This window comes from Dasypus novemcinctus, chromosome 27, assembly GCF_030445035.2.
Source record: "Dasypus novemcinctus isolate mDasNov1 chromosome 27, mDasNov1.1.hap2, whole genome shotgun sequence".
Classification (NCBI taxonomy): Eukaryota; Metazoa; Chordata; class Mammalia; order Cingulata; family Dasypodidae; genus Dasypus; species Dasypus novemcinctus.
Window position 1 is genome coordinate 40305367 of NC_080699.1, and position 13300 is coordinate 40318666.

A 13300-nucleotide genomic window follows, 5' to 3' on the forward strand; every position below is an offset into this window, starting at 1 on the left:
TTTCCTCTAAGTATCTCCATTCATATTGAGATAACACTATTGCAACTGGCTTCTGAGCCTCTTGTCTTGCCCAGTAAACCCCTGCATGCCCTTAACAGTATGCTTGCTTCCCTTACTATCAATAGGATAAAATCCATGCTTACGTGGCCTAGTTATGGAAGACACTGATAACTGCATACCCAGTATCCACTCTTCTCTAATTTTGTTTAAGGCATTTATATACTCAATTAGTACACATGTCTTCCCAGGCTCCCTTGCAGCTCAGACAGACCAGGTGACATGATCTGGCAGAAGTCTTACAGGGATTTCTGGAAAATTGTGCTTTCTGTGTATAAGCGCTGTCCCTTATTTCTTCCATTTCTCCCAACACTTTCAGGCATCCATGCTTCACTCAATTATTCTGCATAGAATTCACAGCTTACCAAACATACAATGATCTTCCACACCTCTGCACTTTTGCTTTTATATATGCTGGGTTGTTTTTTTTTTTTCATCTTCCCAAAATGTCATTCCCTCACCTGGGCAAATTTCTCCTTACTGTGAAAGAGGTATAATAAATAATGGAGCTCAAATACAGAGTTAATTTGCTCCTCTTTGTGAAGGTTTAACACTTTGTTTATACTTCTAGCCTAACACTTCTAATAATTGATTGCGACCATTTATTCACACATCTGCTTTGTTGATTACTCTGTTAACTCCTTAGCTCAAGGACTATTCATCTTGCATGCAAGTTTTCAACAGGTATTTTTAAGAAAAAAGAAAATATTAACTGGATTTTTAAAAACTGGTGTTTTGTGGGGGTTTTTTGGCATTGAAAGTAATTCACAATTCATACCTTCTTTTCTTCCCCAATGAGTAAATGAAAAAAAAATTGTACTGCTAATAGCATTAAAAAAAATGCATCATATATGAATGATATACTTCAAAAAATAAAAAATTTTAAAAAGTGCAGTTATAATGTTTTACCCTTCTTTCATTTTACAGGTATCTAAAAGGCACTTAAAAACGTATGCTGAATTGGCTTTATAGTATCATGAGAAACAGAAGACATTATACCTATAGAGGAAGACTGTGGACTGATGAGAAGGTCCTCCTGAACTTGCTCACTTCCTGGTACGGTCTGCTGATCACTCAGGGAACTCTGAGATGCACTGACAGGCTGGGACACTTCCTCATGAACCTCCTCGTCACTTAACCTTTCGACTTTGACGCGGACATCTTCTTCAGTACCCAGAGGCAAGCTGGTTTTTGTGCTCTCACAAGTCACGTAATCAGCCACTCTTCTTCCTGGCTCAGATGGGCCAGGCAATTCTAAAGTCCGGGTATTTTCTGCCTGCTTAACCTTTTCAGGCTGCATCCTTCGATCAATTCCAAAAGGAAAAGTCCAGGGAAAAGCTAAAGAAGAGTCAACTGGTTGATTTCTACCTTCCGAGTAGGAAGCTGAAGAATTCAATACCTGGGGAGAACTTGTTTGTGTGCTACACTTTACAGGACTTTCAGGAGACATAACTATGTAGCTTTTACGCTTTCTCCGGGACTCTCGGCAAACAGGAATGGTTCTTTCTACCACGCTGCATTCTGAAGACACTGGAGAAATACTTCCATCTCGAGAAGTAAAATTGCAGTTGGAATTATTTTCTTGTCCAGCATCTAGACCCTTTTCTGGTTGGCTGTTGGGTGTATTCCATAAAATGCTTGATTTCATGAACTCCGAGCAGGTGCTGGCAACACTAAACATTTGCATGTAGCTGGCAGCAGCTAGAACATCAATAATATTTTCTGTGTTAATTGACAGAGTGGCTGTGTAAGCATATTCTAACAGGGGTATAAAGCCAGTCACTGTCACATGATGTAAGTCCAACACATTCTTGTTCTCATCCTCGGCTTGGCCCACAAGCTTCGTGCGAAAGAAATCACTGCAAGCCGCTAGGACCACCTTATGTGCCCGGAAGATTTTGTCCTGGACACGAATAGTAATATCACAAAAATGTCCATCATTTCGCAGCATATTTAGCTTTCCAAGCATTTCCTGGCTGTGAGAAGAGGAGCTATGAGTAAATGTTTTCACACCCATCTTCTCCTTCCTCTTCTACAGATGCTCTTCAAGGATCCAATGAGTCAGAATTATCCTAAAAAATACATAAAATAAAGCATTAATTGCTCGTTTGGTAGTTAAAATGGAAAGTCATTTAGTTCTCACATGGTTACTGTGCTAAAGAGAAAAGTTGAAAGATCCTAGTGAGAAAATTAAAGGTAGAGAAAGTATTAAAATACACTCCTCTTACCTACTGAGCTAATGTTTTTAAGGAGCTGCATAGTTTGAATAATAATAGTTTGTAAATAACAACAATTAAAGAGTGCTATTCTACATGCTTCCCCTTTGATAATGTATTTGATCATTATGGTATTCCTGTCAGAAATGGACATTATTCTCCCCGCTTAACAAAAAGTGGTTTAATACCAAAGGTTTAACAAAGTGCTCCCTGAAAGCAAAGAATGGAATACCTAATTTTGAATGTGCAAAGTGGAACAGGCGTCACAGGGGAGGCATTACTTGGACAAGGCCTAATGAAAGCAGAACTCTGACAGCTGAGAAACAGGACCCTCTGAGTGGCTGAGGCTCGCCACCCTGCTGAGGCTTATGGACAAGGTTATGTCCTTATGAGAAATGGCTGTTATCTGGGACTGTCACATGTTCTAAACGTGAGCATGCTGAGGGCAGTTTCAGTTCAAAGACGACACAACCCATGGTGGTCTGAAGCTGCATGTACCCCGGAAAGAACATGTTCTTAAACTTATCCCATTCCTATGGGTGTGAACCCCTTGTAAGTAAGACCTTTCGATGGGGTGACTTCGGTTAGGGTGTGACCCACCTCAGTCAGGACGGGTCTGCACACCGCTGTGGAGCTCTTTGTAAGCAGAGTGCAATTCAGACAGAGAGAGAAATCACGGGGAGCAGGAGGCTGGACAATGATGAACAGGGAAGAGAAGGAAGAGACCAGGAGGCAGCGCCATGTGCCTGCCATGGGACAGAGGAGCCAAGGGTCACGGGTAGCCAGCCTGATTCTCATTCCCCCCCCAGGACAAGTAAAATCACAAAGAGACCTGAGGCAGCTAGGATCGGCCTAAGCAAAGCATCATTTAACGTATTTGCTGATTTATCTATCAGAAGAATGAGAGGAAGAGGAACAAAATGGGAAGGCTATATATAAAGTTTTTTGTTCACTTGCTTCATCCCAGTTAATTGGCTACTGTCTGGAAAGACTGGCCATCAAGTGCATTTAATTTGACTGCAATTGTGTGGTTCAGTGGAGAAATATGCCTTCAGGGCAAGTGATACAATCTGCCTAAACGAAGGTGTGAAGGCCTGAAATTAAATCACATATCTGGAGAACACGTGCGACAATGTGTTAAAAGGAAACCATTTCAACCACAATTTCAGTGGAGGCCCCAAACCACAGATGCTACTTCCAAAGTAAGGTGCAAGGTCGCTTATACAAGGAGATAGTGGAAAACTATTTTCAACCTTGAGTTGCACCCACCCACCTTCAACTTTCTAAGAGTTGAAGATTAGAAAAAGATTTTTGGTGAAGGTGATCACTGTGTTGTTGAGTTCCAAACTCCATTCCATTCCCTTCTACTTTTCTGCAAGGGAAAGGGGTTCCAGGCCAATGGCAGTGCAGGCCACATTTGAAACACTTCTCAAGGGCGAGTCTGACTTAAACACTGGCCAAGACTAGGAAGAATGTAGTGGAGGGGTGCATCCTGGTTCTGAGATTTACGGCTGTACGACCTTAGGTAAGCCACATACTCTTCGTACCAGTTTCTTTCTTTAGCAGAAAAATAGGGATAACAGGCCGCCTTCACAGAGTTTTGAAGGGTAAATGACCTACTGCATGTGAAGGGCTCAGAACAGCGCCGAGCAGGCAGTAAAGGTTCTGTAAGCGCTAGGAGATGCTGCTAATACTATTAATGGCCTTTTCTTCTTACTCAGCCCTTGTCTCTCCCAATCCTGGAGGGGCCAGAAACCACAGTCAACAAACGGGAAGGAGAAATAAAAGGGGAAAGTTGGGGAAAACAGAAAGAAAACAGAAGCCAACCAAACCCTATTCTTTCACTGCAGCTTACAGTAGGCCTGAAGTGGGAAAGGAGAAGTTTTAATTCTGAATTAATCCTTGGATGGATTGTTTTTATTTCCTGAAAGTGACCAGGAAAGTTATAAGACTTCCCCTACAGGCAGGTGGGAAGAACTAACCCCTCAAATTAAATTTAGATGGAGAGTGGAAGACAAAAATAAAGATGGATTATGAGTACACTCAGCAAGTCACACTAATTCAATAGTTACAAGTACACGGCACAAAGTCTGACAGAGATGGAGAGAAGGGATGAGAGGCAGAAAGGAAGATTAGAATTAGACTGTGAAGTACCTTGTATGCCATGTACTTATTACATGCATTTCCTGACATGTTTGTGGAAACTTAGCCCCATAATGTGCTCTAATAAAAATTTACATGGACAAATATATTTTGGAAATACTGCAATATCACAGAATACAGCAAAACTTGGAAAAGATGAAACTATGTGACTTGAAAAAGTCTTAATCTAATACTGAAAAATTCAGAACACCCTGAAAGTAGAACCAGAAATATTATAAATTAAACAATTCTGTTAAAAACATATCATGTCTCTCCATGTGTGTAGATGAATTATGTATTTGTGTAATTATACAGTTAATCTGGAATTCATTTGAAATTCCTGAGTAAAAATAAATATTAGTTAATTCTAATTACTAGTTTAGAATTTATGCAGCATTCAAAGTGACAGAACAGTTTGTAATTTGAACTGTTTAGTAATTCAGAAATAATTTCCTTCCCACCTGTTTCATTTCAAATTATTGATGAGAAATATTATACATACTTAGGAAAGTGTTAGTTGCTAAACAATACACAGTTTAAGCAGTGGGGGGGAAACTATGATTTTGATTTGCAGTCGGGCTGAAAAATTCTTTACCAAATAACTGGTATAGCCTAGTGACTAGATGTTAAAATGGAATGGTTTAAACTGGACAATTCGTGAGTTAATTTTGATTCCTCCACTTATTAGTCAGGCATAAAGAAATTAATCAAGTTACTCTGCCCCTCTATGCCTCAGTTTTCTCATCTGTAAAAACAAATAATGAAAATTATGCTTCTAGGGCAGTCAGAATTAAATGGGCAAATTTCCTACATGAAGTATTCCATAAATGTTAGCTACTATTATTAACCCAAAATGATGTGTGACTTAAAATGAAATGGAGATCAAATTTCAAAATGTCTATATCTATTTCTTGTAAGACAGCACATTTTTGTATATGTATAGTATAAAGACTAGCTGATTAAAATTACAGGATTTGAGATTTAAATGGAGTGGTTGTAAGCAGGTACAGTGAGGTGACTGCCTAAGATGAGTAATGGAAAGTAAAAAGAGACAGTTAACCTTGAAATAATTTGTGAGGATGGAAAAACTTGATATTTAGTAAGAATTTCCATGCTTAAATATCCAACTTCCTCTCAAGACCACATGCTAACTTTCCAAACTAGACAAATAAGGTTTTAAAGATGTTAAAACTGCCAGCTGGGAAGCAGATGTGGTTCAAGCAATTGAGCTCCCGCCTACCACATGGGAGGTCCCAATTTTGGTTCCTGGTACCTCCTAAAGAAGACGAACAAGAGAGTAAGCTGATGGGACAGGCAGGCACAGCGAGCTTATGGAGCAAGATGACACAAGAGACAAGAGGAAAACATAATGAGAGACCCAACAAAGCAGGGAGCAGAGGGGGCTCAAGCAATTAGGTGCCTCCCTCTGCTATCAGAGGTCTTGGGTTCAGTTTCTGGTGCCTACTAAAAAGAAGGTGAGCACATAACAAACAGACACAGCAAATGCAAACAATGAGGGGGTGGGGGGAAATAAGTAAATCCTTAAAAACCCTGCCACCTGGTATCAATCCATTCCCACACCATACTGTAAGTAAACAAGGAGAGAAAAGAAGGGGAAGAAAAGGGCCATACTGAGTTTAAGATACCTCTTAGAGGAATATCCAGGTGGAAACTGATATATGCAGCTGTCCGTACCAGTTGACTCTCTACGTGCCAGACGAAACCTAGGAGCTTTCAATGAAATGAGGGGGAGGATAATCCTGTCTCATTTTACAGAGGAGGAAACTGAGGCTCAGTAAATTAATTTCTTCAGGCTCCCCATGTTTATGCTATACAGAGGACCTAGCACCTTACTTCAACAGACATGGGTGGCCACACTGGGAAGTAGTATATAGACGGATTTTTAAAAAATTAGCTTGGTGGTAATAGAGAGGGAAGATATGAGAGTGGCTCTTAATACAGTATGAGACAGAATAAAAGTGAACCAAGTTAGTGGAAATGGGGGATAGAGAAAATGCATCTGAGAAATATTTAGGAGGTAAAACTACCAGGGTCTGATTTTGAATTACCAGGGTCTGATTTTGAACTGGAAGTAAGGTGGGGTGGGGTGGGTTGAACTGGAGAGTAGCTGGGAAGGAAGGGTAAGAGCCATCAAGTCTGACCATAGATTGCTAATATGGATGACTGAGTGGATGGTGTTTTCATCAAGTAATACAGGAAATGTAGACGCAAGAGGTTTTGGTAGGGGTACTGATAGAGGGCAAGAAATACCTGTTTTAGGCATGAAGAGTTAAGAGACACCTCCAAGAGGAATATCCAGGTACAAATTTATATATAAAGCTGCCCATTCTAACCTGGCATAAAAGAGCTGGACCTAAATGCTGGATTTTACATAAGTCACTGATAAATTCTTTTCTGTTGGGTTTCTTAGAGCTGAAGACTTCTAAAGAATGAATGCAGGGAAAGGCAGACAGGAAAGTTGTGAGAAGCTTGGAGCAGGCAGAGGAAAAGCATTCTGCAAAAATGTTTTATGGCACCTACTTGATCTTTTGATCCTGTCCAATCTTTAGCATAATAATACAAACAAAACAGGCACTGAAATATGTGAATCAACAAATATATGTTATGGAGTTTATACCTGGTTTGGCTATATAAATTGCCCATATCTACTCATCATCAGTGCTTAAAAGTTGAAGAAAAAGTTGCAACTGAATTTATAGTCCTGAATTGGAATGAAAAGCATTGATATGAACTCAAGATATTGTTACTCTTCAGTAATGAATATCTATAGTATCGAAACTGGTTTCCTAATTCCATTTTCCACTAAAAGGAACCACGCGTGCTTAGAAAAATGGCTGATTCCAGGTCAGGAGCAATAATGTCCAATATAAGCTTGCAACATCTTACCATATAGCAGTGAAGCTATCAAAGATTACGAGGGATGTGTCAAAATGCAAATCATTTCAGAAGGTTCCAATGGCCAAAAATGGGACAATAAACAAACAAATCAAATATGTTTACATCTATGAGCTCATGACACTAGAAACAAAGCTAATCTTTAAAAGATGCTACTGGGGAGTGGATGTAGTTCAGTGGTTGTGTACCTGCCTCCCATTTAAGAGGTCCTGGGTTCAATCACCAGTACCTCCTTAAAAAAGAAAAGAAAGAACAGTACATTTTTAAGGTGAGCTGATGTGGCTCAGTGGTTGAGTGCCGGTTTCCCACCTGAGGTCCCAGGTTTAATCTGTGACCCTAGCCCAAACAACAACAACAACAACACTGCACCACTGCACAAGTGGTTGTGCACCTGCTTCCCACATGGGAGGTCCTAGGTTTGGTTCTCGGTACCTCCTGAAGAAAAAAATGGAAACATAAGCAAAATAAACGTAAAAACCAACTGAGGGGAAGCCAATGTGGTTCAAGCAAGTTGGGTGCCCACCTGCCCATGGGAGGTCCCGGGTTTGGTACCTGGTGCCACTTAAAGACAATGAGCAAGACAGAGAGCTGACGCAATGGTCTGGCATGGCCAGCTGACACAACAAGATGAGAGATACAGCGAGACGACGCAACAAAAAAACACGGCCAGGAAAAACAATGAGACACACAACAAGCAGGCAGCAGAGGTGGCTCCAATGATTGGGAGGTCCTGGGTTTGGTTTCTGGTGCCTCCAAAGAAAAAAAAAGAAAATGAACAGGAAACATACATCGAGTGCAAAAAATTGGTTGCGAGAGGCAGGAATAAATAAATAATAAATCTTAAAAAAATAGAAGATGCTACTGAACAAAATAATCAAAGTTTCTGAAAACTTTTTTTAAGGGAAAGGATAAAGCATTTAGCCCATCTTCCCAACACAAATGGTATCACTGGGGTAATCAAACAGATTATGAAGGAGGCTGCTCTTTATAGAAATATTCACCTAATACAATGAAGAAGGAATATCAGAATTTGAAGATCACCATTTTGCAACTTCCCCTAATGAGTAGGCATTGCTCATCAATGGTTACAAATTACACCAAGAGAGCAAGGAGACATGGCAAATAAAGAATGAACTAGGGAAGCAGATGTGGCTCAACTGATAGTGTCTGCCTACCATATAGGAAGTCCAGGGTTTAAACCCAGGGCCTCACGGCCCGTATGGTGAGCTGGCCCACATGCAGTGCTGCTGCGCGCAAGGAGTGCGATGCCACGCAGGGGTGTCCCCCACATAGGGGTGTCCCCCACATAGGGGTGTCCCCCCATAGGGGAGCCCCACGCGCAAGGAGTGTGTCCCACAAGGAGAGCCGCCTTGTGCGAAAGAAGTGCGGCCTGCCCCGGAGTGGCATCGCACACAAGGAGAGCTGATGCAGCAAGATGACGCAACAAAAAAAGAGACACAGATTTACCGGTGCTGCCAAGAATGCAAGTGGACACAGAACACATAGCAAATGGACACAGAGAGAAAGACAATTGGGGGGGGGGAAGAAGGGGAAAGGAAAAAAAAAAAAAAAGAATGAACTAAATCTGATCAAACCTCTAAATCCAACTCCCAATTCATAGGACAGAGAGAGGTGACAGGAACATGTTAAATTATATTGCTGGGATGTAAACAACAAAATCTAGACTGTGAGAAACTCTGCAGATAGTTTTTACAACTAACAAACTACAAGGAAAAAAAGAGATGAAGGGGGAACTTAAGAGATTAAAGGATTTTAGGAACCAATCACTCACAATGTATTGATATGAAACTTATAAAGACACATCCCTTAGCAGAGAGGCCTGCCAGTGCACTCCTACCCCTTCTGTCTCGACCACGTATAAACACTGGAGATTGCCTGGCTAAGTGTGCGTTTCATGGCACCTGGCCAGTTCCAGCACTGTCTCTGGTCCTAGTGGGGCCAGTGGGGTCCTTTACCTATAGTGTGTAATGGGTGTCTGCAGACCCACCTCTATAGCCAGTCGCTATCCACAGAGGCCCCACAGCCACTGGCGAAACCGACCACGCTGTCTCTTCCCTGCATGTGGGAAGTGCTGCGCCACCCAGTGCCCGTGTAGGTCGCGCTTTGCTTAGTGAATCCAACACATGCACACCATGCCGGGGCGAGACCCAGGGCTGCGGTTCTGGCGACAGGCAGTAGTAGGCTCTTGCTAGCCTCCCTGAAGGTGGGAACAAGCGGCTATTTCTCCAAATTGGGACTGGCTTCAAGTATTTGAGGACACTGAAAAGTTAAAAGTAGTAGGCAGACTGGGAAAGATGACAAGAATCTGAAATACCACCAAACTGGCAGTGAGTTTATTACTTGATTTGCTTCTGGTAAATCCCAGCCAGAACCCAGAAAGTGGCACTGGTAAGAACAGAAAGAGCCTCATCGAGAGTCCTCGAGCTCTGGCTCAAGGCTAGAGAGGGGAGGAAATCTCCCATGGGACCTTTTTTTTTCCCTTGTTTTTTCACATCTTGACTTCCAGATAATTCTAAACGTGTATGCACATTATAAGAGCTTCAAAATACACAAAGCAAAAACTGACAGGAGAGAAAATTGACTCCCGGCATGACAGTAAGAGGCTTCATTGTTCTGCTCATCAGCGAAACTGGCGAAAATTATTAAAAAACAAAAACAACCTCTAACCATTTGAAGCCTCTGAAAATGGTCTTAAGAATAAACAGCAGGGAAGCAGATTTTGCTTGGCTGATAAAGAGCATCCACCTACCACGGTTCAAACCCAGGGCCTCCTCGACCCGTGTGGAGCTGGCCCACACGCGGGAGCCCCACGTGCAAGGAGTGCGCCCCGTAAGGAGAGCCGCCCAGCGCGAAAGAAAGTGTGGCCTGCCCAGGAATGGTGCTGCACACACGGAGAGCTGACACAACAAGATGATGCAACAAAAAGAGACACATTCCTAGTGCTGCTGAGAAGAGTACCAGCGGGCACAGAAGAACACACAGCGAATAGACACCGAGAGCAGAGAGCCGGGGGTGGGGGGGGATAAATAAAAAAAATAAATCTTAAAAATAAAAGAGTAAACAGCAAATAAAGAAACAACTATTTAAGAAAACCCATGAAAACTGAGCTACAAGAAAGGTGAGAATCTGTGGTATTTTAATTCCTCATTCCCCCCCATTCTCAACACAGCTGAGGGGCACAGGAGCCCCCACTCCAGCCTGCGGCACTTGCGCAGGACTCCCTGTCCTCTCAGCTCCCAGCCGTGGGGCTCCCCCGGCCCCCCGAGGCAGGACGCCCTGTTTCTCGCCCTGCCTCCAGCTCCCTGTGGCTGGCAGAGGCCTGACGGGGCGGGCTCTCCTCACAGGCGCCGCTCAGGTAACAGAGGCCCTGCCTCGGTGTGGGGAACAGCAAGGCCCTGGTCAGCCTCGCCCCGGCTCATGAGGGGCGGCTCCACGCCAGGAGAGCGAACCGAGAGGACCTGGGCGGCTGCACTCTCCTCCACCAGGCGCTCAGCTCCGGAGCGGGGCTGCCATCAGAGGGAAGCATGCTGGAGTCCTGGCTCCAGGGACCCGGCTTGGAGACTCTGCCTTGAGGGAGAAGCAGGCCACAGAACAGCTTCTCAACTGTTCCCAAAGGAAGTGACTTTACTTGCAACAGAGCATGGAGAAGTTCAAACCTCAGGGCAATCTGAAGAACAGTGGAGGTTGTGATGAAAGGCAAATAGAAGACTCAAGATACAGACTAAATTGTAGCCTGGTCAGTTTATAGAAGAGCAATGGGGACTAAGACAGCCGGAAGAAGCCCTCCTAGAGCCAGAACAAATAAACACTGGCCTCAGAAACCATTCCTTCAAAGGAGTCAGAATTTGGTAGGTAATTTATAGAGCAATTTATGCCCCGAGACTTGTTAAAAAGAATAAAGTAATCAGCTGGCCATCTGAGGAGTTCAACCACTGGATGCCTCGAGGAAAGAGCCCAACCCACAGCACTGTCAGCCACAAACGAATGTGGGCATATGCAAAGTTACGCCTCCCTAAGATCTACACCAGAAGCTCAACACTGCCGTGGAAAAATAGACTTCACTAAAATAATCCAGCCAATTACTAATAAACAGATAAGCAAATAACAATAACAGGCAAGGGGCGGACCAGTTCTCAGGGACGCTACCATATATTATCGAAAATGTCCAGTTTATAACAAAACCTTATGAGGCAGGCAAAGAAACAGGAAAGTAGGACCCATACACCAGGAAAAAAGCAGGCAACAGAAACTGCCTGTGAAAGTAACCAGATGACAGATTTATCAGAAAAAAAAACCCATGGTTCCCAGAATTAAAGGAATGCATGATTAAATAAGTAAAAGAAGGGAGGATGACAATGTTGCATCAAAAAGAGAACTGAAAAAGATATAAATTATAAGAAAGAACAAACTGCAAATTCTGGAGTGGCAAAGTGTAATAACTGACATGAACAACTTACTAGAAGGACTCAATACTAGATTTGAATTAGCAGAAGAAAATAAGCAAACTTGAAAATAGAGTGATAAGAGACTATGCAAGCCAAAGAAAACAGAGAAAAATGAAAAGCCTCAAGAGAAATGTGGGAGGCCATTAAATGTAATCACATATATACAATAGCAGTTAGAGAAGGAAACACAAAAAGGAGCCAGAAAAAAATATTTAAAAATATAATGGCTGAAAAGTCCCAATTTTATTTAAATACAATATCCTACACACCCAGGAAGTGGCTCAAACTCCAAATAGGATTAACACAAAGAGATACACAAACAAATAGAGCACAGTAAAAATGCTGAAAGTAAAAGGCAAAAAAAAAAAAAAAAGGAGAGATTTTAAAAGTAGTGAGAGAAAAATGACTTATTTTTTTCTCTCCTTTTTTTTTTTTGCCTTTTACTCCCCAAGGGGTCTGCTTTGGGGGTCAGCAGATCAGGACAGTGCTGCACGACAACTGAAAGGGCTAGGAAAAGAGAGACAAAGAATCTGAAACAGTTTATAGAAGAGCAATGGGGAGTAAGACTGTGAACGGTTCTCACCCTCCACCCTGAAGATATTAAGTGTGGATATACCCTGGCTCACTGCACTGACTGTGAGAAACAGATGTCTTCCTCCCTGTCAGCTGTTACAAGAGAAAAAGGAGGGTGCATTGGAGGGCAGAGAATGGTTTCTCTTCAGTGAATTTGCACTGCAGAGCTCACTTTGAATCTAGGCTCAAGCCAAACCAAAAACATGGGAAAGCAGAAGCTGAAAGAAACATGTCCAAGGAATGGTTCACTGACCATCATTATCTGCTGGAGAGTCTGGAAATTGCAAGGAGGAAAATTGCTTTAGATTTCTTTTTAGCCCTAACTTCTGGGGAAAAAAATCTGTGCCCCATAATGAGTCCCTGGCCCGATTTTGATAAATTAAGCAGGGAATTTTAAAGATTCAGAATAAGCTGAACCAAAAATCAAAGAAGAGCTGTGGAAAAAACAAACGAACAACAAAAAAACCCAAAAACCTAGGAAAGGGAGAGCAATTCACCATCAGAGTAAATTCACCGACATATTCAGATGACTAGACACCTGCAAAAAAATTTACAAACTATACCAGGAAACAGGAAAAGATGGCCCAGACAAAGGAACCAAATATCCTGACAAGATATGGGATTTAAGACAACTAATCAATAATAATCACACAAATTTCTTAAATCAATTCAAAGAATTAAAGGAGGGAAGCTGATGTGACTCAAGCAATTAAGCTTCCATCTACTGTATGGGAGGCCCAGGGTTCAATTCCAGGGGCCTCCTGGTGAAGGCACGCTGGACTGCACAGTGAGCTGGCCCAAGCGGAGAGGTGGCCCACGTGGAGTGCTGGCCTGTGCGGCAAGTTGGCCCAAGAGGAGAGCTGGCACATCAGAATAATGCAACAAAAAGAGACACAGAGGAGAGACAATTGGAGACACAGCAGACCAGGG

At 42.5% G+C, this 13300-nt stretch overlaps 1 protein-coding gene across 4 annotated transcripts in view; it reads right to left on the reverse strand.

The window, feature by feature from the left end:
- Positions 1-13300, reverse strand: part of ZBTB44 (zinc finger and BTB domain containing 44) — an 80046-nt gene that overhangs the window by 25224 nt on the left and 41522 nt on the right. For all 4 annotated transcript variants that reach the window (XM_071212430.1, XM_071212429.1, XM_071212428.1 and 1 more), the window contains one exon: positions 1057-2129. In XM_071212430.1, the coding sequence (XP_071068531.1) occupies positions 1057-2074 (1018 nt within the window). In that variant the 5' untranslated portion in view covers positions 2075-2129. The remainder of the gene's footprint in view (positions 1-1056; positions 2130-13300) is intronic.